General features: G+C 36.5%; 4 protein-coding genes across 6 annotated transcripts; 2 read left to right on the top strand and 2 right to left on the bottom strand.

Annotated features, from left to right (window-relative positions):
- Nucleotides 1-125: 125 nt before the first annotated feature.
- LOC145214052 (eukaryotic translation initiation factor 4H-like) lies at nt 126-4,927 on the top strand. The gene is made up of 7 exons (XM_080082485.1): nt 126-293; nt 392-530; nt 591-639; nt 898-962; nt 1,186-1,297; nt 2,224-2,451; nt 2,975-4,927. The coding sequence occupies exons 1-7, from the start codon at nt 211-213 to the stop codon at nt 3,202-3,204; spliced, it is 906 nt and encodes a 301-aa protein (XP_079938611.1). The 5' UTR covers nt 126-210; the 3' UTR covers nt 3,205-4,927.
- Nucleotides 4,928-6,240: 1,313 nt separating this feature from the next.
- Nucleotides 6,241-11,443, bottom strand: LOC145214047 (protein regulator of cytokinesis 1-like). The gene is made up of 10 exons (XM_080082477.1): nt 11,256-11,443; nt 10,736-10,941; nt 10,305-10,464; nt 10,070-10,192; nt 9,756-9,992; nt 9,063-9,257; nt 8,540-8,748; nt 8,050-8,182; nt 7,462-7,660; nt 6,241-7,299 (listed from the first exon to the last, which is right to left on the bottom strand). The coding sequence occupies exons 1-10, from the start codon at nt 11,361-11,363 to the stop codon at nt 6,929-6,931; spliced, it is 1,941 nt and encodes a 646-aa protein (XP_079938603.1). The 5' UTR covers nt 11,364-11,443; the 3' UTR covers nt 6,241-6,928.
- A 728-nt stretch (nt 11,444-12,171) lies between these two features.
- Nucleotides 12,172-16,339, bottom strand: LOC145214051 (catechol O-methyltransferase-like). Of its 2 annotated transcripts, none has more exons than XM_080082483.1 (6): nt 16,280-16,339; nt 15,853-16,024; nt 15,606-15,740; nt 15,079-15,272; nt 14,810-14,965; nt 12,172-12,994 (listed from the first exon to the last, which is right to left on the bottom strand). In XM_080082483.1, the coding sequence occupies exons 1-6, from the start codon at nt 16,316-16,318 to the stop codon at nt 12,782-12,784; spliced, it is 909 nt and encodes a 302-aa protein (XP_079938609.1). In that variant the 5' UTR covers nt 16,319-16,339; the 3' UTR covers nt 12,172-12,781. The 2 variants fall into 2 exon arrangements, with proteins under 2 accessions (XP_079938609.1, XP_079938610.1); XM_080082484.1 differs by lacking the exon at nt 12,172-12,994 and adding an exon at nt 13,714-13,868.
- Nucleotides 16,340-16,590: 251 nt separating this feature from the next.
- On the top strand, nt 16,591-21,162 carry LOC145214048 (bifunctional FAD diphosphatase/FAD synthase-like). 2 transcript variants are annotated; one of them, XM_080082479.1, is made up of 14 exons: nt 16,591-16,657; nt 16,770-16,893; nt 17,038-17,168; nt 17,224-17,369; nt 17,441-17,589; nt 18,217-18,276; nt 19,016-19,094; nt 19,151-19,310; nt 19,369-19,467; nt 19,536-19,651; nt 19,733-19,831; nt 20,445-20,634; nt 20,698-20,771; nt 20,858-21,162. In XM_080082479.1, the coding sequence occupies exons 2-14, from the start codon at nt 16,782-16,784 to the stop codon at nt 20,991-20,993; spliced, it is 1,551 nt and encodes a 516-aa protein (XP_079938605.1). In that variant the 5' UTR covers nt 16,591-16,657; nt 16,770-16,781; the 3' UTR covers nt 20,994-21,162. The 2 variants fall into 2 exon arrangements, with proteins under 2 accessions (XP_079938605.1, XP_079938604.1); XM_080082478.1 differs by lacking the exon at nt 16,591-16,657 and having other exon boundaries at nt 16,683-16,893.
- Nucleotides 21,163-21,940: the final 778 nt, after the last annotated feature.

Genomic DNA, 21,940 nt, shown 5'->3' with positions numbered 1-21,940 from the left:
TATTCCAGTTTTTGCAAGTGATCAATCAAATTTGATCTCCAGATAAAATCAAGATTTTTTTCATTAACTTGATCACTGTCAACAAGGTTTTTAATATGATGCTGCTACATGCCTTTCGCAAACAAGCATATGTTCTAAACGTAAACTCAACTCAAACAAAGTTTGTTTTCTATATTTGGTTCATTGGTCATTGTGTGGACTTGTGGAGCAATGTTATTTTGTTGGTTTTCAGAAGTTGTTACTAAATGTATAATGGCATATAATGACCGAGGAGGTTATGGAGGACATGGAAGGTATATGAGTTTCATGTGATTTTTTTAAATGCCTTATTGGCATGTATGCAATGAACAGATTGAAGAACAGTATTTTGAAAATGAATGTTTGTTTACAGACAAGGTGGCGGTGGAAGGTACAGAGGAGGTGGCAGACAAGTGGAATTACCAACACAGGAACCATATACATGCTTTGTTGGAAACTTGCCCAGTGAAACTGTACAAGGAGACATTGATGCAATATTTCAAGATCTTAAGGTATCTTGTTACTTAACTGTTTTTTTCCTGGTGTTAAAATTTTTAACTTTTATTTGATAGATAAGAAGTGTGCGCATGGTGAGAGACAAAGAGACTGACAAATTTAAAGGTAACAAATTAAATGGTCCAAAATCTTTTAACACTGAAAGGCATATCATTTTAGGCACATGAGGGCATTTAGATAGTAGGGTATTTAACACAATGATATGCAAGCAATCTATTGATCATAATTATAGCGTTCACCAGATTTTTATTGCTCAGAGACAGACAAAAAATTCATGACCTATCTTTAATACTTGGGCTTATTTTGCATTTGCTAGAATGTTGTGTTTTAAGAGTTATCTTTTGCTCATTATGGTATATGTAGGATTTTGCTATGTTGAGTTTGAGGACCTTCCAAACCTGCAAGGGGCCTTGGAGTATGATGGAGCAGTAAGTGTTTGTCAACTTTACCTGTTATCTTTAAGAAATGTTGTAGTTCTTAATATATATACCCAAGTGAATTGTTTCAAGGAAACTTATTTTGTTCAGAAAAGTGTAAAAAATGTTTGGCAATTATTGTGTAGTGCGAGTTTCGAGTATTGCTCCATGTTAGCCATTTAAGATTGTTGCTTTCCTTCGATTTTTTGCACAACCAGTAAAAACTGTTTTTTAGATATTTGAGGATCGTAACCTAAGAGTAAATGTGGCTGAGAATCGAAGAGGAGGGGGTCGTGGTGGCAGAGGTGGACGCGGTGGATTCCAACAAAACAGAGGTGGATTTGACGGTAAGAAGGTGATGCCATTTTCAAAACCCAGTCTGTACAAAAATTATAACAACCCTGTCCCTGTTTGTTATTTACTTCAACTTATGTGGTCGGAAAATAGGTAACTTAGAGGAAAATGCTTCAGGTTGCTTAACTTGATGTCTTTGGCTGTTGCGTCAACTATCAATATTAGACATTTTGGCACATTTCCTTGAGTTGGCTTGTTGGAAGTTACCTAACTTTTACTTAGCTATTGCTCAGTAAAATTATGGTTTCCACACTGCTGTAACAAACCAACGAGTCAAATATGTGCAATAGAAATGATACCTGCCATTTCAACTGATGTTGGTTTTGACTACAAAACCACATGCTTCTGAATTGATGGACATTAAGCTTCGATTAACTTTTTGGGTTACTTTTGTATGTTTAAAATATCAATTGTGATAAAAGTTGCAGTTGTAACTGTAATGTGGGTTTCATAGTGTTCTAGTTTTCTAAACAATTCACACAGGGGTTAAATGACATTGAACAAATGTTTTGTCCTAAAAAATAGTTTTGGGTTCCATTCATTTTTTTGTTATTTCTATGCTACAACCCAAAGAGTTGTTTTGCATCAAGGTCTTAAATATGCCAAATGCAGTCCTTCATATTTTTTGTGCGGCCCGCCAAGCACACTTAAATTTCAAGATATATATATCTTGAGGCCAATTAAAGTGATACATATATTTTAAAGATGATAACTGGAAATGCATCCTTTGTGGTCGTTTGATTTGGAGCCCTCTGTTTTACATTTAGAACTAAACTTTCCTGAATGCAAGCAGTTTAATCTTGCAAAGGTTAACAAAAAAAAATAGATCTGGCAAAAACTAATTTTTTTTATTATATCACAATTTTACTACTTAAACCTAAAAAAATGTTACTTTATTCTTACCATTGGTCTGATACAGGTAATCGGGGAGGACATGATTTTGATCATCATCAACGTGGCGGTTATGGTCGAGGTAGGGGCAGAGGGGGATACAATGATGGTTTCCATGGTGATGGACGTCAAGGTGGAGGATATCAGGACAGAGGTTTTGGCGGACAGGACCAGGGATTTGGTCGCGGCTTTGGAAGAGACAGGTATCAACAACCACCACCACAGCGCGAACCAGAGTTCAAAGAACCCTCTGCTGGTAAGTGCAATGTACACCAGCAAGCAGTTGATACCAGAATTGGGCTAGTATGTCAGACCCTTTGATCCTTTGCAGTAGCCAATTTTGTAAATGTTTTAGTTAAAAAATGTTCAGTCCAGCATTGTCCAAGTTTATTTAAGCACCACACAGCAACACAAGAGGGTCTCATTGGTCAGGCAAATGGAACATTTGATGTTTAGGTCCATTCATATACATACCAATCAGTGCAACCATGTTGCTTATTGGGTGTTATATATGCTTAAAGGGTGTTATACAAAACTAGTCTTCTAAATCTTGCTTATAATAATGGTGTTGGAACATTTTTTGTGTAAACCTTATGGTTGATAATATTACTTACAAGAGTTAATTAAAAAAATGTTTGTGACATATTCGTGGATAACATTTGGATGAGATTTTTTAAGTAAATAATATTTTCTTGGTAATTAAATCTCTCTGATTTTTGTAACGTTTTAACTTCTGTAATTACCTAGTAAATGTAAATTGAAAATGCATGGATTCGCAGAAGAGTCCACTGGTCGGCCTCGCTTACAGTTGAAGCCACGCACGAAAGGACTTCCCATGAATTCAGTTGCTAACCCAAGCTCTGCAATATTTGGTGGCGCAAGACCACGCGAAGAAATCATGCATGAGAAGGGGCTGGACGACCTCGAAAAACAAGTGGAAGAGAAACTAAGTGTACAAGAGAAGGATTTGGCTGCCAAAGCGGACAGAAGTGCCGCTGAAGAGGAATGAAGCCTTAAATGGTTGGAAGACTTGCGAATGGACGCACGGGGTAACAGATGGTCTGGTGCTGCCCTCCATTAACCGGTTGTGCTGCGTTCCACCGCCATAGAACCGATATTTTCTCAATGGTTATTGTTTGTTTTTTTGTATCGCAGACGCTGTCTTTGTAGGCATGACCCCACTTCTAAACCTTTAAATGCTGCCAGTTTTGGAACAACTATAACTTAGAACTAGCCCACTAGAATTGACTGTTTTCCATAGGATATCCTGTTTTATAACACCCCATCAGTATAAAATGTCGAACTTAGAACGCATGAAAATATGTTCAAATAATTTTTATGTACGACGTGACTTAAAACAGAAACAAGGCCAAATAATTCAGGTATAGGGGAAGGTTTAAAGCACCCTGTGGGTGTCTGTGTGCTTGGTGCTTATGTTATTACTATGTACTAGTACGTCTATGGCCCTACGCCGTCTTATGGCGTATTGAGGGGGTTTTGCGTTTGCCCTTTGTAATGGAATTCACTATTTTGCTGCTTGCTATTGGCGCTTGATTCGTCAAACAGCTTTCGCGAGTTTTGATACAAAACATTACAATGCAGTGTACACTGGCAATTTTTTGTAAACCACCCATGCAATATTATAATATTGTTAAAAATACCTACAGTTTTTGCAAAAATGTTCAACTCATTCAAACGGAGTGCAACTGTCCAGTTTGATACAGAATGTTAGATAAAGCATTATTTGGCCACATGTGTTTTGTGGCATTTTTCAGTGGACTGGTCATGTATGGTTGTGGATAATTTGCTTTGTTTTATATTTTTTGAAGCCAAATGTTTTCGCGTGGTGACGGCGTCTCCTACGATTCCTGACAGTCCAGGATCTATTTCGAAGGTGTCCTGACCGTCGTTTAGCAACTGGTATAACTTTCGCCAACTCTTGCAAAATAGTACAAAAGAAATATCGATAACTGCATTGAAATGAACTGTTGACCAAAATGGTTGTCCGAAAAACTTAAAAATACACCGCAATAAAAATACAAAAGCGCTGTAACTCGAGATTTACAGTTGACGGCACTAAATAGCACCTTTTCCGACATATTTTGTGTTTTGACCCGTGTTTTTCGAATTTTCGAATTTTCGAACTGAAAACTTAAAGCCGACATAACCTTTAGTTAAAACTACATTTCGGCTAAACTTTTATTTGGTGTACGCCTCCACTGACAAAACACTTACTTTTACTACAGGAAACTGGAAATGGTTTTAGGGCATGGGTGGGCAACCTTTGTTTCTGTGGGGCCAATTACAAATGTCAAAGTTGGATCGCGGGCCGCACCTGTGCTTTGTTGCTTACCAAATATGCTAAATTACAAGTATAATTCGTATTTGATTCTAGCCACATTTTGCCAGGTCGCAGAAAACTAGCATCAGGCGCATTAATCAGCTCAAAAACATGTAATAATTGGACTCGTTTGCCAGTACTGTCGCAGGTTGCCCACCCCTGGTTTAGGGCATTCGAGTTGTCTTTTCAAAGCCCGAGTAATATATGTGTAACCTTGTAGACAATTTTTGGCTTTTTGTTTCATTTTTGTGCTTTGAGTCGACATCGTATGCGACCAACTCTCTCTTGTTTGTTCGATGCCTGCGTGTGTCTTCTTGTTTCGCTCCCCACTATTTCGCGTCACTGATGTTATTGGATTAACTTTGGAAGTAAACGCTGCGTTTTACGCGTATTGAAGAACAACTGTTCGGAAAGCGTAATTTGAGGTCAGAAAAGTGTTTTCCCAAGATTTAAAGCAGGTAAGCTATACCTTTAGTGCTGAAACTGTATGTTGTAGACTGCTAAAATGCATACAGACTGCCAGCAATGTGGAATAAAACGTATTGTACACACTCAATGGCATAGTCACTACTACCCACAGTGCCGATTAAGGGTCTGCTGGCCTGTAAGCACATCTTATAAGTGGCCTGAAAATCAGGGTTGCCAACTAAAAAATTAGAATTATCAGTGTTGCCAAATCATTTAAAGTGGCCTGGACTTTTGACTGGCCTGTAGGAACGTGCCTATTTTGCCTAATGGTTAATCCAGCCCTGACTACCTACCGCAAGCCTACACGATGTTTCCAGGTGGTTCACTAATGCTACATATAGGCCTATATATGTCTAACGTATTTGTGTAATTAAAAGAACTTAATAAGAAGTAAAAAAACGGGAATAGTTGCTGCATGTAGGTTTAGGACAATCACTATAAAATGTTAACGTCCAGTTGGTCACATAATGATAAATCTATTAAATTTAGAAGAAACACTTTTACTTCCAACTAAGCCTAAAGAGCATGTCAGCGCGGCTTTAACTCGAAAGAGTTAAAAAAAAACTGACTTTCAGAACAATAATGGCATGACTCTTAATTGATCATTTCACTTATTGCAACTGTGTTTTAAAATCAATCGTTTGCAACAAGTTTGACTACTTAATGTTATACACTGTCAAAGCAAGTGGCCGCAGTTTGTCCGCAACATACAATGGAACAGGGGTGGGCAACCTGCGGCCCTTGAATAAAAGTTGTGCGGCCCGCAGAGACACTTGGATTTCAAATGTGTTGGCAAACGAGTCCAATTATTATATTTTTTGAGCAGATTAGTGCGCCTGGTGCTATTTTTCTGCGAGAATCGAATGCGAATTTTACTTGTAGTAAGGCGTTTTTGGTACGCAACGAAGTAAAATCACCTTGTGTCATATAAAGGTGCAGCCCTCGATCTGATTATGGCAATTATTTGGCCCCACAGTGACAAAGGTTGCCCATCCCTGCAATAGAACTTCACCCTAAGCAACACACATGTTTGCGACCGGTAATTGTACCGTATAATCTATATGCCTATACTTCCTACGTTAAATTTTCATTCCTTCTGTAGACATATTTATACCTTTAAACTTTTTTACCCAAAACTGCACCTTTGACACGAATAAGAAAAAAAAAATCAATAAATAAAAAAATTGACACCCATGCGCCCGGTTGTACCTTTTTTGAACAAGTACCATCGACCAATGAGCTTCGCGTTTTGTATTTACAACAAAAAGCAGTGACACTTGAACGCGGCAGGGTTAAAACGCAACACGGTAATAGTGGTAGTACTCGGCAAATATTTATAATAGATGAATGCACGGCGCGGGCATCAAGACGCCAACAAATTCGCGCAAAACACTGACGAAAACCGACACGTGGCGGCAGTAGAGACACACATATGGGCGATCCGAAAATTGTGGATTAGCCCAAGATAGGACAATAAAATCTGTGAGTCAATTCATATGTATGTGCGTGTGCGAAAGATAGTGATAAAATGTTGTGAAAATACGTCAATAGTGTGAGAAAGGGTTAAAATCATTGGAACCTTTGTTAAAAGCATATGTCTCTTTTTATACAGGTGAGAGACCATTCTAAAACAGTGGGATAAAATATAGTGATTCGGTCGTACTTTTTTGAACGTCCTGATTTGAAATTAACCTTTACCGAGGAGTTTCAAAACACACAGGCTACCATCGAATTCTTGCCAAAATTCATTAAAAAGTTTCGTAATATTCAACTCTAAAATACATCACATTCACATGTGGGGCAGTTACTCGCCGAATCGTAGCCTATACAGCAGTGATGAGCAGCTGTGCTAAATGACAGTACACGTTGCGGTGAAGTGTAGCACCGTTGAAAAACTAAGCAGCAAGCAACAAAACTATTTTACTCAAGTACGAGCGTAGTCACCGATAGCACTACTTCTAACCGCACGATTTTCCTTGGCATTGGAGTTGATAGCAGCTGCAAAGTCACTGTAGTGAGTGCCACGTACTTCAGGAATAGGCATCGACTTTACTGACTCGGTGGAACCACCAGTGTTCGATGATACTACTGTGGTGCTTAGGCCTTTAATGAAGGTTGTATCTAAATCAGCCTTGTCTACAGTAGCAGGGGCGCTCTTTGTTGATCCAGGGCCGCTTTTGGTGGAGGGTGGGGCTTTTCTGTTTTTCTCCACCAGAGCACGTTTGGCGGCGGGTGTTCGCGGTTTCTGGGGTTGTCCACAGGGCGTTCGGAGTCGTGAAGATATGGGAGGTTTGCCTGAGGTGAAAATAAATTATTCCCGTAAGCGCAAGGTAAACCATTTATCAGCTGGTTAATAGTTTCCACATGACAGCTGCATTAACGTGAGGTGCTCGATCAAACAGAACATTTGCAGTTTTGGCCCATCCCTACCAAATACAATGACAAGCAGACTCTTACCTGGTGAAGCGTATGTCGCTGCTGTTCGGTTTCCAGGGGTGACAATAGTGGCTGTGCTTCGCCATGTACTGTCCATTGGGCCACGTTTTGGCTTTTTTGCAGAGCTTGTGGGCGTTTTAAGTATTGTTGTAGTGCCTATAAAGCGGCGTTTTGTAGGGGTTTTTGGTGCACTGCCATATGTCATCTCTGAATGCATTTCCTGTGCATAAAACAACAATAAGATAATTAAAAACATAAAGAGGTGGTAAGTTACAAAAAAATGTATCTTATTAAATCTGAAAAGTTTTGCTGTTTTTTTGTAGCATTTTTGTGTAAACATTTAAATATAATACATTATTAAATAATTATCCGTATTTGCATTTCTTAAAAGAACAAAGCACTTTATAAAAGATAAGTTTGTAAAAGAACAAAGCACTGAACTTATGTAAGTCATTGTGGTGTTACTGGTGTAGCCTATTTTCGGAATGTAAGCGTTATGAACAGATTTATTTGGATGTAGGTGGTCAGAGTGTTAAATAAAACAATACAAGTAAAAAAGTGTAACAAATGGACACATTTTCAAACAAACAGTTGGTTTTTGTATGAAACCTGTTGTTTCTTTTCATGACGTAGTTGTTTTTCACTTTCCTTCCTTCTCTCACAGGCCTCCCATTGTGAATGAACATAGTCAGCAAAACGAATACCTTCAACCAAAAAAGGTTGACCCTTCTTTTCCTCCCACCTGCAGAAAACATTTACAAACAATTACCTTAAACCTTCAACAGCTGGGTAGATCCTTATCCCAATTTATACATAATCTCCTACAATTGGATAGATGATAAAAAGACAAAAACACAGGAAACAGGTTAATAGGGATATCGACTTGCCAGGTGTTTTATCCTGATTAACTGATTTCCATCAACATTTGACTTGCTATTAACAGATCTCTTTGTAATTATATAATGTTGAAAAAATACCCTTTAAGATTTAGTTTTAACATTTACAAGCAGGTGAAGAAGGATGGAATCAATAGAGACATTCACTATATCACTGGGGCTTTATTTATCAACATTAGAACAAATCTTGAAGAGTTACATACACTTCAATTGCAGCAAATAGGTCCTCTTCAATTTTAGGAAGCTGCTTGTGAATTCTCTTTCTTTCCTTTTCCTCCTGCAACAAATTTCCTCCTCGGTTGGAAAAGCGATTGACATCATGGGCTTTTGCTTCTAGTTCAAGCATTCTGTGGAACATCAGCTGCCACTTGTTGACGTTTACAAACATTTCTTGGTGTTCCTCATAGTAAGCCTGTTTGGTGATTAAATAGTGGGATTGTGAGAGCAATGATTGCAACAATGTATAGTAAACCTGTAACCTATGAGGTTCATTTATTTTTTCACTTAAGGGACAACTGATTTGTAATGATTTTTTAACAAATAGCTTCAGTTAATCTGGATGTTTGGCTAAACTTGAATTTGACAAATTTTGAAAACTTGGTATATACTAGATTAGATTGTATTGGGATTAGTACATACATTTGATAACATGAAGGGTTTGAATTGCAATTTGAAAGGTTTTGGAAAATTTTGCATCAACTTTATCGTGGTGCTATGTTTACTCACATGCATTTTGACCAGTTCTTCTTCATGCATTTCAAGTAAAAGCTCAGTGTAGTTTTCATCTGTAGCAGCAGTAAACTCTGTTCTCTGCTCTGCACTGTAGAAGCATTTGTCCCAAAGGATAGCTATCTCAGACCGAGCTCTTTCAGTCAGTCGCTGTAGACTGGCCAGTTTGGCAGCCTCAAGTTTTTCTAACACCTGGAAAGCACATGCATAATTGTAAAATAAACATAATTTAAGAACAAGGCTAAAATGTTGCTAAATTTTTGAGCCAACAATGGACTTTTTTTACTTCGATATGTGAAGAAGATTGGTGTATTTTTAACATCAACACTTGATTGTACTGTTAGTGAGCTACAGTAAGACAACCTTAAATAAACTAAGAATGCATAATCTAAGGTCTTGGCTGTCCCAACAAAACAGCTTGCCACATCACCAAACAATAGCAGCCAGGTCACCAATTTGGCCTCTGCTTACCATGGCCTACTTTAAGCAGTCCACAAGCAAAACCAACTGCCCATTGAAGTCCCATTCTTTTACTCCCACCAAATTTGTGTTACACAATGAAGCTTAATCAGGTTTGTTTTGCAGTTAAACTTAATTATAAAAAGCAAAATGTTTGATGCACAAAAAATAATGATTTTAAAAAGAACATTTATAAACAGAAAATTAGTTTTAACATACACTATATCTTACCAGTTTAAGTGCTTTGATGTGAACAGGCTTTATTCCTTGGCACTCTGACTTGACTTCCGCTCTTTCAGAATCTGGCACTTCTAGGCGCTCCCACAACGAATTAACTTTGGTCCACAATTTTTCCATTAGTTTTTCAGCATCGGATTTCTGTCTGGCAAGCCCACTTCGAAGGTCTTCAAGTTCGTCCAATTTGCCGGTAGACAGTGCAAAGGAATCCAACTCTTCTGTTACTAAATCCTGTAGGAAATAAGTGTTTAGGTCAGGTTGTCAATCACAGAAATATATAGGTCTTAGTAGTAATGATTGAAGCTTGCCTGGGCAAAAGAACTTTCTGGCAGCAAGTCCAGTTCATCATACATACAAACAATTTCCGCTTTCTTGGTTGTAAATACTTCTTTTCTTCTATCCTTTTCAGTTTTTAGTGTCTCAATGTGGTCCTGAAAAATAAAAAAGTGCTTAACAATGGTGAAAAAAATAAATAAAAGCAACTCTACGAATGATGCATTGATAAAGAAAATATTACACTTTCAGGGTCATTGTTTTTCTTACCTTAAGTTGTTCTAACTGTTCTTCACTGGGAATGGAGCCAGATGGTATGTAACAAGGAGTTGTACACAGTTGGTCACACAACTCTTGTTCAACTGACTTTAAGGATGCCAATGTGCACATACGTTCCCGTTTCAGTTTGTTCAAGCGATTTGCTTGCATCCTAGAATAGAAAACCAACAACTGATGTTCACAGAAATACATTTTTAGGTAACTGATAAAAATATTAAGTATATAACTGATACGTTATTGATAAAAATAATATCAAAATTGAGTTCTGATATTGTCATGCAAAAGAAAATATTGGTGTTGGGCCCTAAAACATTAGTTGAGACTTGACAAAAAGAGATTATTTCTCTGCAAACATAAAAACTTGTGGTGCACAGTTTAGGAATCACTGATTAAGATGCTATATTGACTGGTTTAACTCATACCTCCAATCTTTTTCACGTTGCATTATTGTTAAACCCGATGATGGTTCATATGATGGCAAACCTAGTTTTGTGGTAAGTTCATCAACCTCTACAACATATCCATCAATCTTTTCAAGCATGTTCTTTTTCAGGTTTTGCTCTTCAGACACCATTTCCGACAACAGGTTTCGGACATGCATTATAACTGTATTTCCCCGACTGTCAATCTGCACAAAAAATGTTTTTTTTCCAGCTGTTACTGGGGTTGCAAGTGCTTTGATGCATGCAGCAAAAAAGTCTTATTGCATCATTTGGTTATTCCATTTCAGTTTTTTTATTTGATGAACAGAAAATTAAAGATTACAAAGTAAAAGTTTCATTTACCAAGTAAAAGTTATATATGCATTTCCCACAGTTTGGAGATTAATAACAGAAAAACTACAACAGTTTGACTGTTTAGTTATTATCATCCAACTTTACGATATGGTTTTTAGTTTCACCACAACGAAACTCATATATATATATTTTATTTAATATGAACCTGTTCATCTGGGATTCCGATTTCATCCCAAATCTCCCGCAATTCCTGCATTGTACTACAAAACTCCCTCTGTATATCCATTTGTACGATTTCACTTCTCCGTGACATAATGAGTTAACAAAAATGTAAAAATAAATCCTAAGCTATAGTCTTGCAGACATTCTAAAAAAAAAACGTTGCTTGTTAAAAATTTTAACTGGTAAACACAATAATTTTTAACTTAAAAAATGAATAAAATCTAGGAACATTAATATAAGATTTAACAGGTATTTACTGGAATCTATTGAGTCCAAAACGGCAAATGTAGCGCACTAAATTGGCAACAGCTTAATTTTTTTCCCCGTATCTAAACAAAACGGCACACTTTAAATTATTAAGTGTAAATGAACAACTTGCACCGAACTAGCAAATTTGTAAGGAAAGCAATCAACTAAAAACTAACAAAGACCTCCACTCTTAACAAAACAAACACTACAAGCCGGGCAAACTTTAAATTTGGTGCCATGCGCATAAAGCTGCGCAGTAGCTTCAAATGTTTAAACGGATGAGCTCACAGTACGTTAATAAACGAATGGCGTTATTTATAAACATATTCTGGTGTTACAATCACAGAACTAAGCACAAAAACTAGATATTTATCGAAGCAAAAAATATTTACTTGTATACATACTCTTTTGCCAGCGTCTACTGCAAAAAGTATGTTATCTTGGGGTCGCGGACTGGTACCCTCATACCTCTCTAAACCACCGTATGCGGTTAAATTTCGCTCCGTAAACGAAATGGTAGGACTACGACTACCTGCTTACCAAAACATTAACGACGACCAATCGAGCTGTGCAAAATTATGATTTGACAAAACAATTAAGCAATTGCCTTGCCATTTGCTACCAACCTTAATAATATTTCAAATAATGAGTAGTGCAAAGGCGATTTTGGTTTATTTTGTTAACAAACATTTCGTTCGGATTTAAAATATATACCGAAGTCAATTTCCCCCAAAAAGGGTAATAGATTTAAATTATAAATATGTTTTTAAACTGTTCGATTTGAACAATACAACAACGAAAACGACGGTACCAAGTCATTCACTGCTACAACAAAAAAGTTCATTTTACTAAGCAAAACACAATTTGAATTAAACAAAACGATGACTCAACAACACTGTTATCGTTACAAAACAAAAATTAAGCAATTTGCCATGTTTATTTCAAACACAAAAAGACACTTCAACAAATACTTCAAAGTGATGCAAAAATTGATCTCATAACATTTTTGATTGTGCTAAACAGTGGTGGGATTCAAATTTTTTGTAAGCCAGTTCTGTTACAAAAGGTCCATTGCCAGTAACCAGTAATGCTACCCGGTTCGCTGATCTCATAAAATTTCGTGAGGTGGTTCTATAGAACCGGTGCAAACCGGCTGAATCCCACTACAGGTCCTAAACGTAAACCTACTGTTAGCAACAATGATACAAACTAAAAAAAAGTCTAGCGACAATTAAAGTTGCAACAAGTAAAAAAACAACTTTATGATCCTGTGTATATAGCAACTTCCATTCCATCAACTATTTCATGTGAAGAGTGTTCAAGACTCATTTGATAGTATTTTGTCTCATAATGATCCGACTCTCGAACATATTTTAAAAAGCTTGGGTCACCAGGCATAACCACTTTGTCAGCAAGCATAACAGTTCTTTTACTGTTGTCCAAATTTCCACTTTGATGGACAAAGCTATGCGTCTGCAGAAACATACAAAGTTGAGTTGCACTATATATACACAAACTTTTTGCTATGTTTTCTGTTGTGGTGCGCTATTTTCCAAAAGAATTTGGCAAATATATACACATTGAAACTAGAACAGTGGTTTTCCTATATATTGCCAGTTTATATATACTACATCATAATTAACGACTGTATCACATATACCATTTAGGCATTTACTATATTTATAATGGATATATATTTGGCACCTACATTTCATTGGGTCCCTATCTTTTTCCTGGCACTTTACAACATAATTGTTTCTGCAAGCATAATCTAATGGGTCCCCACACATATGCATATGTGACTTGGTAACAGTAAAAATAGGGAACAATCATTCTTAGATATTTACCAATTTACTATACACATCATTTGATCTAGACATATGATTGTTTTTGCAAGCAAAAACGAATAGGTCCCCACAAGCGCGTTTGTGCGGATTTATGGTAAACAAACATCCCGGTTATTTTTAGATTCTTAAGGAAAAACTTAACCAACTCTAGACCCAACTTTAAAAGTGTTGTCTGTATTCTTTTTTGCATCATTATTGTCATATAATTACAAAAAACAGCAAATAAGAACAGGAAAAATACTTTCAATTTAATCTCATGCTTTCACCTTGATATTGTCGTTCAAGATCAGTTTTTAAACACAATTTTCCAAAACTAAAAATGTGCTTGATAACTTAATAAAACGACATAGCATAGCTGCGCAAAAATAACTGATTTCTAATCACCAACACGACTGTCTCGTAAAACGTCCGCCTGGACGTCAAGCTGAGCATTCCCGCTGCATTCACCTGCCTTAATCCTAAACAAGCGAATTCTGAGCACTCCCGCTGCATTCACCCGCCTTAATCGTAAACAAGTGAATTACTACCTTGAGAGTTGAGACTTCTATCTGACTGACAGTGTACACATATTATGGGCTGTAAAAGTAACTATTTGGCTGATTAAGGCAAATTTTTAAATACTAAACCAATACCCTACTGCAAACAATTGTTTAACATTTCAGCACATTAGGGCTTGTATTTCTGGCCTAAAACTTATTATTTTGGGGTTTAAGGGGTAAAAATGGGTGAATCCAACATAAAGTTACAAAATTATTTAGAATAGCTTACATTGCACCAACCAACAAAGCATGAAACCCTCAGATTATGTACTTGGGTCAGTACAGCCGTTTTTAATTTTTTTCAGTTTGGGGGCCTGCGGGTGAACCGCTGGGTTGTTTGGGGTCAAACTTCAGGAGGATCAAATTTGGAACAATAACTAACATCTGGGCAAATTTGAATAAATTCGAAGCACTCTTTCTTGACCAAATACATTTAACAAACCAGCGTTAGACAGAAACGAATATTGTGGGGTTTAGGGGTGAAAATGGGTAAATCTTTTTTTAAGGTACACAATTCTTTGAAATAGCTTATATTGCACCACACAACAAAGCTAAAGTACTTTAGAAAGTATAGCCGTTTTAAAAATTTCACGTTTTGGGGGGCTGTGGGTGAACCGAGGAATCCAACGGGGTCAAAATTCACATGGACCATCTTTAGACCAATATCTTTAATGTGTGTAAATTTGAAAAAGACCATTCTTTCTTGACCAAAACGTGGGAACAAATCCGCGTTAGACGGAAAAAAAGAAAAAAAAATATAGACAAAAACAATGTGCCCCCTTCAGGGAAGGGGACCCATAATTAGCAACAGACTTATTTTTTTCTAGGGGGACTATTATGTAGGTATACAAGTGTATGTCATACCATTGTTTGTCAGTATTCCAGTCTGATCATTAACTTACATTTTCACTGTTGCCCTCCAGCAAGTGCACCAGTGGCAGGTGGGAAGGTTCTTCATGAGATATACGGTTAAGAAATATGAAATCAAGTTTTTCAACCCCATAGTCACAGTGAAGGGTAGATAAAAGATCTTTTGCATTTCCACACAAATAGGTAACCTGGTAAAAATTGTTACCTGTCATTTAGTATTATGTAGTATTGTTTAAAAATGCCAAAATAACATCAATATTTGTAGTATTTTGAACCTGAAGAACCTGCATTTTATTCTTACCTTTATGGTTGTTTTGGTCATAGCAACCAACTGTTTTGAAGTTGCAATAAACTCTGCATTTTCTTCAATTACAAAAACAGTTGCATTATCAGGTAAAGATTTTAATATCCTCAACAAACAGTAGCCTAAATGACATCCGATGATCAGCACACTGTTGGGTTTGTGTTTTTCCAATACTTCATCAACAACTTTTCCTGTGGAAAACACATAACATAACTCATGCTCTAGAATTTATAGTACAATTTTATATGGTTTATGTAAGTGCCTAATATTCATGATACAAGATTAGCCACTTAAAATTGCATTGACTGTGTTTATAAAAGTTTAGGCTTGATCAAATTTGCTACATGTGAAATGACAGTTCATACACAAGTTTTGAAGAGTTTAAGAATTTTAACTGTAAAACAAAGATACAACCTCAATATAAAATGTCTATGATACATAACAATTAACGAGGATGTTCTAACATGACACAAAATTAAGTCATGGGATGGGCAGGTTCCCCTTCTGCATTTTTTTATTTGTACCTTTAGTTTCACCAAGACTAGGAGCAAACTCTTTGTTTTTAAAGTATTCATCCACCACATTCAGAATTCCATTTAGATCATTTCCATGCGATGATGTACTTACATGATTCAACAATCTTTTTGAAAGTGTTTTACCTTGAAAAAAAATTAAATATTGGTAGGATTTCAGTGCCTGTGAATTTGTATCGGGTAAATCTATACGTAACTTCACAACTGTAAATCAGTCCATATACAGATTTTAGCATACCTGTTAAAATGGTCCACAGTGTATTAGGAATATAAAATCGCCCATGTTGAAACCACCAGAAATATATAGTGTGAAATATAAGATGCTTAATAGCCACAAAAAGGATAAAGCCAAGCAAGGCCACTATAAGGTATTCGTCATTCCCATATTTTGTTGGGTCCAACAGTTTTGCCTGCGAAAAACTTGAATTAATTATTTAAATTACCTAACTTTGTATTTAAAACATAATAAGTCTCAGTCAACGATGTGTGTCATGCCAAAAGTATAAATTGGGATATCACAAACTAAACTCTAAAATTAATTTTTCACATATATGTTATAACCACAACAGATTTCAATTATTTTCTGTTCCCAAAATTGGCGATTGATCAAAACATATTCAAAGCATAAATGTTTAAACTAAACGAAAACGGGTAGTAATACGTACCCCAGGAAAGGCTGACCTTTCAACGATTTTCTCCGTCATCTTATTTGTAACAGCCGGCTCCCGATTTGATGAGACTTCGACGACAAACTCTCTGTGGCTTCGTTCAGTTGATTAAATTTTTTTTCGCTTTGCGCGTGCACGTGATCCTGTCACGTACAAAACCTTGCCGCATACGAGAGGATTGGTAAACAAATGAACGCAAGTATCACGGGTGTGCACTGCCAACGCCCTGCGTATTTTACTATATTCTGTAGCTTGCGTCTGATACTGCCAGGACAAGATTAGCAATACCAAACCTAACAACTAAACGGACGAAACGTTGCTGAATGCTGCGTCCGGTTTGAATCCAAAACTTCGTGACGCCCTTTTTCGTCTATAGTACGTTTTTCTTTTCTCTCTCACTTGTTATTTACCCTCGACTCACGTGCGAAATTAAAGCCTGGTGGCCCCTTTGCTTTTTGCTGGCAACATATGTTGTATTCTTGTATAGCAGGCTCTTTGTATGCATGCGCTGCGAAACAACTTCCATAACTTGGGCAGAAGGTTTGGAAGATTCAGGCTGTATCAATCACACAACAAAGAAATGCCTAAAACTGCTGGAATAATTGTTGTTGGTATAATTGTGTTTCTTTCTATGACTTTTATAGTATTTTAATGTAGTAATAGATTTTTTTATTCTGTTGTGTATTACTTTTATCATGCACTCCGCTGATCATGCTCAAGTATCATGCTTTAAAAATGCTTATTTTTTGCTGTAGGAGATGAAATTCTTAAAGGTCAAACAAAGGACATAAATTCACATCACATGTGCCAGTCTTTGCATGAGTTGGGAGTGGATGTGAAGCAAATATCTGTTATTCGTGATGATGTCGATGTTATTGCATCAGAGGTTTGCATCTTTATACACATGTCTTTGATTTTACCCAACCTTTTTTTTTTCATAGACCAAAAAGTTTTCAGCACTTTATGACATTGTTTTAACATCCGGGGGAATTGGCCCAACTCATGATGATGTGACAATAGAAGGGATTGCAAAGGCCTTTGAAGAAAGAGTTGTGCCAAACCCCACTTTGGTCGAACTCTGTAAAAAGTGTGTAAAGTTTTCTGAACATCTGGTTTCCTTCATGCATTATCTTTACATTCTTGGCATTCAATCGGCAGGTATTTTGGTCAAGGCTTCAAAGACACTCCTAAAATGAAACTGGCTTGCACACCACAATCAGCTGAGCTCCATTTTGGTGTTGACAAAGTAAAAGGAGAAAGACTTCAATTTCCATTAATATCAGTCAAAAATGTTTACATTTTCCCAGGTATGTATACAATTCTTTAAGGCAGGGGTGTCCAACTCGAGCACACCGCCATGCCAAATTTAGGTTTCAAAATATAGTCGCATGCCAACGTTTGTAACTTTTTCCAAAACATGTTGGCTCAGTCCGAGTGTTTGGCCAATATGTAGAACCCTATTAAATGGTTAGAAAAAAATTGCATCGTCAAATGCGAGTAAACTTGTTTATGATACTCCAGAAACAAAAGATACAAATAGTTTGTGACAGGGCTAAAGCTTTGTCAAAAAACGAACAATTTAATTAGTGGGTTGTGTAACTTTACTAGTGATTAGCTTTACTGAAGTTAGAATAAAGGCCAAGAAGAATCTATAGAAACTTATTTAATTGCGTGACAAATCCTAATGTTTACCATTTAAATGTACAAAAGCTTGTGTGCCATTTCAAATGTCCTGCATGCCACTTTTGGCATGCATGCCATGTGTTGGACACCGCTGGTTTAAGGTGTTGTTTTGTACAAAACATATTTTCGATTCTGTTTGTATTGGTATGTATTTTTTGTCATAAATGAGTGGAGTACTGCAACCAAGCAATCTGGACTTTTCTGTATGAACCTGTATTCTAATTCACGTTGACAATTTTTGTGTGTTTCAGGGATTCCAGTCTTGCTTAACAGACTTTTTGATAACTTGAAGCACTTGTTTACTACAGATGGTATGTAAAGATTCTGTTTCCACATTTAACTTTTGGAACTGACTTAAATGTACTAAATCAATCACAGATTATAACTTTTCACTTTATAGAAGTTTGATCAATACAGTACAACTATATAAATTTTACAAAAAAAAAAATTGTAAGCACTGGATATTACATTCATTTTAAAATATTACACAATGATTACATGTGACAGAATCTTTTTGTCTTTTCTTATGTAGTTCCATGAAAGCAGTTTGGTTGGTTATTTGGGATTTAATGTAGCAATTTGTGCTGTATAAGTCAAACATAACAACAACCATGTGACCAAGAGTGCACCCTGTAGCCCCAGTGTTTACCACACTAACACCCTAAAATGCATGAACTTTTAAATAATGTCCAAATTGGATAAAATTTGGGCCATTTACAATTGTTGTGTTTCACCATGTAGCACCAATGTTTATCCCACTGTTTCTCATTCCATCAAAATTTGTCACAGACATCCAATAAAATGCTTTAATTACTACTTTACATATGTGGGGGACCCATGAGTTTCTGCTTGCAGAAACAAAGGAGTTGAAAGCATTGCCTAGTATGGGACGCATTATAAAATATGTGTAGGGACTATATGAAATAGGTCATACTGTATGTGCCATGGCAACATGTGTTACGCCACCTTTCATAGTTTAAATATGGTATCATAAAGCGGTGCTAATCATTGTGTAAAATTAGTAACTAACCACATTTAGTATTTTGGCAGATCATTTTTTTATGGAGAAGCTGTTAGTGAATGCATTTGAGACTGATATTGCTCCGGTGCTGACAGCTTGTGCTAAGAAGTAAGTAGCCACTTGTCGATTGCTTAAACCAAAATACAACTTTTTTTCTAATTTAGGTTTGATGGTGCTGGTGTTCAAATTGGATCATATCCTGATTGGTTTAACAACTACTACAAAGTAAAAGTTACTGTTGAATCAGCAAATGAGGATGCCACAAAAGCAGCTCTGAAGGAGTTAAAGGATAAATTACCCCAAGGCTGTCTCCTGGATAGTCATGTACTGCATTGATTTTGACATCCAGTTTGCAAAATTATTACCTAGTGTATGTTTGCAGAAATATTGTTCAGATCCTGTTGCACAAAATGGTGTTGAAGCTTTTGCTGATATTTTTGAAACGGAAGACCCGATTTTGCACCATAAGATAGAAAATTCTGTAGGTTTATTTTCTGTTTTTAATACAATGTCTGAAAAAAATAAATTTTCAGATGTTTTTTTCTTCAGATTGAAATATTAAATGAGGCACTAACTATGTATTCTCTTGATGAATTATGCATTGGTTTTAACGGTGGCAAAGACTGTACCGCACTACTGCATTTGTTGTATGCTGCTATTTGCAGGTATGCTATTTATAAAATAGACATTCTTCTTGCATGGGTGTGTTGCCACACTACTTCACATTAAGTAATGTTTATGTTCAGAAAATATCCACAGAGAAACAGCAAATTGCAAGCCTTGTATATCCAAGATGAACATCCATTTGAGGAACTAGAAGAGTTCATGAAACATTCAACAAATCGGTTTGTTTCACTGTCCATTGGTTAATGCAGTGGTGCCCACCCTTTTTGACGAATTCCCCCTTCACAATTTAAATCATTTTCATTCCTCCCAATAGACTACATAGTAGATGCTAAATCATACTAAGATTATTTAAAATTGAATATTTATTTTATTTTATTAACTTCACAGGTTATATTCCCAGCACTTCAGTGTATATTTACAAACCACATGTAAAATTAAACTAAATTCCTCCAGTTGGGAACCACTGGGTTAATGTTTTAAAAGTGCAACTTTTTTAATCAAGTTTAATCTAGGGCTGACTTAAGCCCTTGTATCTTTGGGACCTATAGTGGTAGCTTTTGATTAAGTGAGTGACAAGTAACGTAGGCTGTAAAGCTGAACTTATTGTTGTACTATTGTAATATTTACAGAAGACGATGAACTGGAAAAATCTGACTTTTGGGTGCATATTAATTCCACATCACTGTAAAAAAATTGGGCTAAATAAGTTTGATAAAGTTTCTGTGGTGCCCATATTTTATTGATGCCATGCTTGTGCTTACTTCGTCATTTGTTTAACGAAGCCCATCTTCAACACATGTAAAAAAAATTCACAAAAAATGTTTTATGCAGGTACAACTTAAATGTAATTACAATGAAAGGGGCAATGAAGGCTGCTTTGGACACATTGCAGTCGCAACAGCCATACATCAAAGCTGTGGTGATGGGCACACGTTGCACAGACCCATATTCCAAAAATTTATCCGCATTTACACCCACTGATGGAGATTGGCCCTATTACATGAGAATCAGTCCAATTTTGGTGAGGATTATTTACAATGCATATAGATTAGGTTACATAAAGGTACAAAACGTTTACTTTTAGAACTGGTCGTACCGTGACATTTGGACATTTCTTCGTAAACTGTCGTTGCCTTATTGCGTTTTGTACGATAGGGGGTAAGTATTGTTTTTGGAGGCAATAATTTAAGAGTTTAGCGTTTCTATCACTCATATATATGACGTTTCTATCACTTCATATTTAGGTACACCAGTCTAGGAAGCAGAGACAAAACACAGCGCAACGAAAAATTGAGATACACGGACAACCAAAATAACGTGAAATATAGGCCGGCACACTGTTTACAAAATGAGGATCTGGAACGAAACGGAAGATTGTGACATAACCCGCCAACAACACCAACTGTTTTTAATTTTTTTTTCTTTTCTGAGAAATAATTTGCCTGCGTTTTTACGTTTGTTTGCTACACCAACAGTCGCGTTTTACATGTAGCCTGTTCACTATTAAGCCTATGCAACTTCCAATAAATGTATCGACTGCTTCTCGCAATACGAGGTCAAGGCTGAATTGGTGTCTGGGCAAAATCAAAACCTCGGTTCTCAGTTTTTTTATGAAAAAAAGACCAAGCTTGGTGCAGCCAAAATCATGTGTTGTCCATACCAACCCTTATTGATTATCTTTAAAATAAAGTGATTGTTGAATTGGCTACGAAAATAGGTGACGAAGACAGACTTTTTCTAAACTATTTTTTGACGAAACGCTGTTAACGTTGGATCAACAAATTGGGAATTCGCCGAGTACAAATTACGGAAACTGTCTCTTCTCTAGCTACAATATCAACATATTCCGACTATCTACGCTGAAAAAAACAATATGATGATAAAACGCAGTTGAACAATTTGTAACAATCCGACATCACAAACGAATCTTTGTTATGTAATAGTAATCGAGAAATGCAGTAAAATAAATTGTTTGATTCGGGTTTTTCCAATACTTGGAATTACGACGTACAAAGTGGTGCGGTGCCCAGTTAGCGACGACCTGTCGCATTGAAAAAGGGGCATTTATTAGTGGCGAGTAGTGGCATTGGATCGATTGCGGCGGTGTTTTCTTCGATGAAAGGTTTGTGACTGCTCGCTAGTCGCTATTGTGTAACTGGGCGGTCTGGAGTGGATTTCTATTCTGATTTGGCAGAACATCGTATATAAGTTTATTTCAGAGCTTGTGTTTTTCAATTACGTCATGTGTAAATGTGACGACGATACGCTGACACCGTGACAATTTCTCATTTAAATTATGCGTAGTAATTGTTGGAAAATATTTGCAC

This window comes from Phallusia mammillata, chromosome 2, assembly GCF_965637545.1.
Source record: "Phallusia mammillata chromosome 2, kaPhaMamm4.hap1.1, whole genome shotgun sequence".
NCBI classification, from domain to species: Eukaryota; Metazoa; Chordata; class Ascidiacea; order Phlebobranchia; family Ascidiidae; genus Phallusia; species Phallusia mammillata.
Note: the sequence above shows the minus strand (reverse complement) of the source record. Positions and strands in the feature narration are given on the sequence as shown.

Coding starts and splice junctions, on each gene's coding strand:
- LOC145214052 (XM_080082485.1), top strand. CDS start 211: ATGTTATTTTGTTGGTTTTCAGAAGTTGTTACTAAATGTATAATGGCA. Junction 531..590: donor CAATATTTCAAGATCTTAAG/GTATCTTGTTAC, acceptor TTTATTTGATAG/ATAAGAAGTGTGCGCATGGT. Junction 2,452..2,974: donor GTTCAAAGAACCCTCTGCTG/GTAAGTGCAATG, acceptor ATGGATTCGCAG/AAGAGTCCACTGGTCGGCCT.
- LOC145214051 (XM_080082483.1), bottom strand. CDS start 16,318: ATGACGGAGAAAATCGTTGAAAGGTCAGCCTTTCCTGGG. Junction 15,741..15,852: donor ACTGTGGACCATTTTAACAG/GTATGCTAAAAT, acceptor TTTTTTTTCAAG/GTAAAACACTTTCAAAAAGA. Junction 15,273..15,605: donor TAGTCTTGGTGAAACTAAAG/GTACAAATAAAA, acceptor TGTTTTCCACAG/GAAAAGTTGTTGATGAAGTA.
- LOC145214047 (XM_080082477.1), bottom strand. CDS start 11,363: ATGTCACGGAGAAGTGAAATCGTACAAATGGATATACAGAGGGAGTTT. Junction 10,193..10,304: donor AACAGTTAGAACAACTTAAG/GTAAGAAAAACA, acceptor TTTATTTTTCAG/GACCACATTGAGACACTAAA. Junction 7,661..8,049: donor GTCATGAAAAGAAACAACAG/GTTTCATACAAA, acceptor TTTTATGCACAG/GAAATGCATTCAGAGATGAC.
- LOC145214048 (XM_080082479.1), top strand. CDS start 16,782: ATGCATGCGCTGCGAAACAACTTCCATAACTTGGGCAGAAGGTTTGGA. Junction 20,635..20,697: donor TGAGAATCAGTCCAATTTTG/GTGAGGATTATT, acceptor GTTTACTTTTAG/AACTGGTCGTACCGTGACAT. Junction 20,772..20,857: donor TGCGTTTTGTACGATAGGGG/GTAAGTATTGTT, acceptor CTTCATATTTAG/GTACACCAGTCTAGGAAGCA.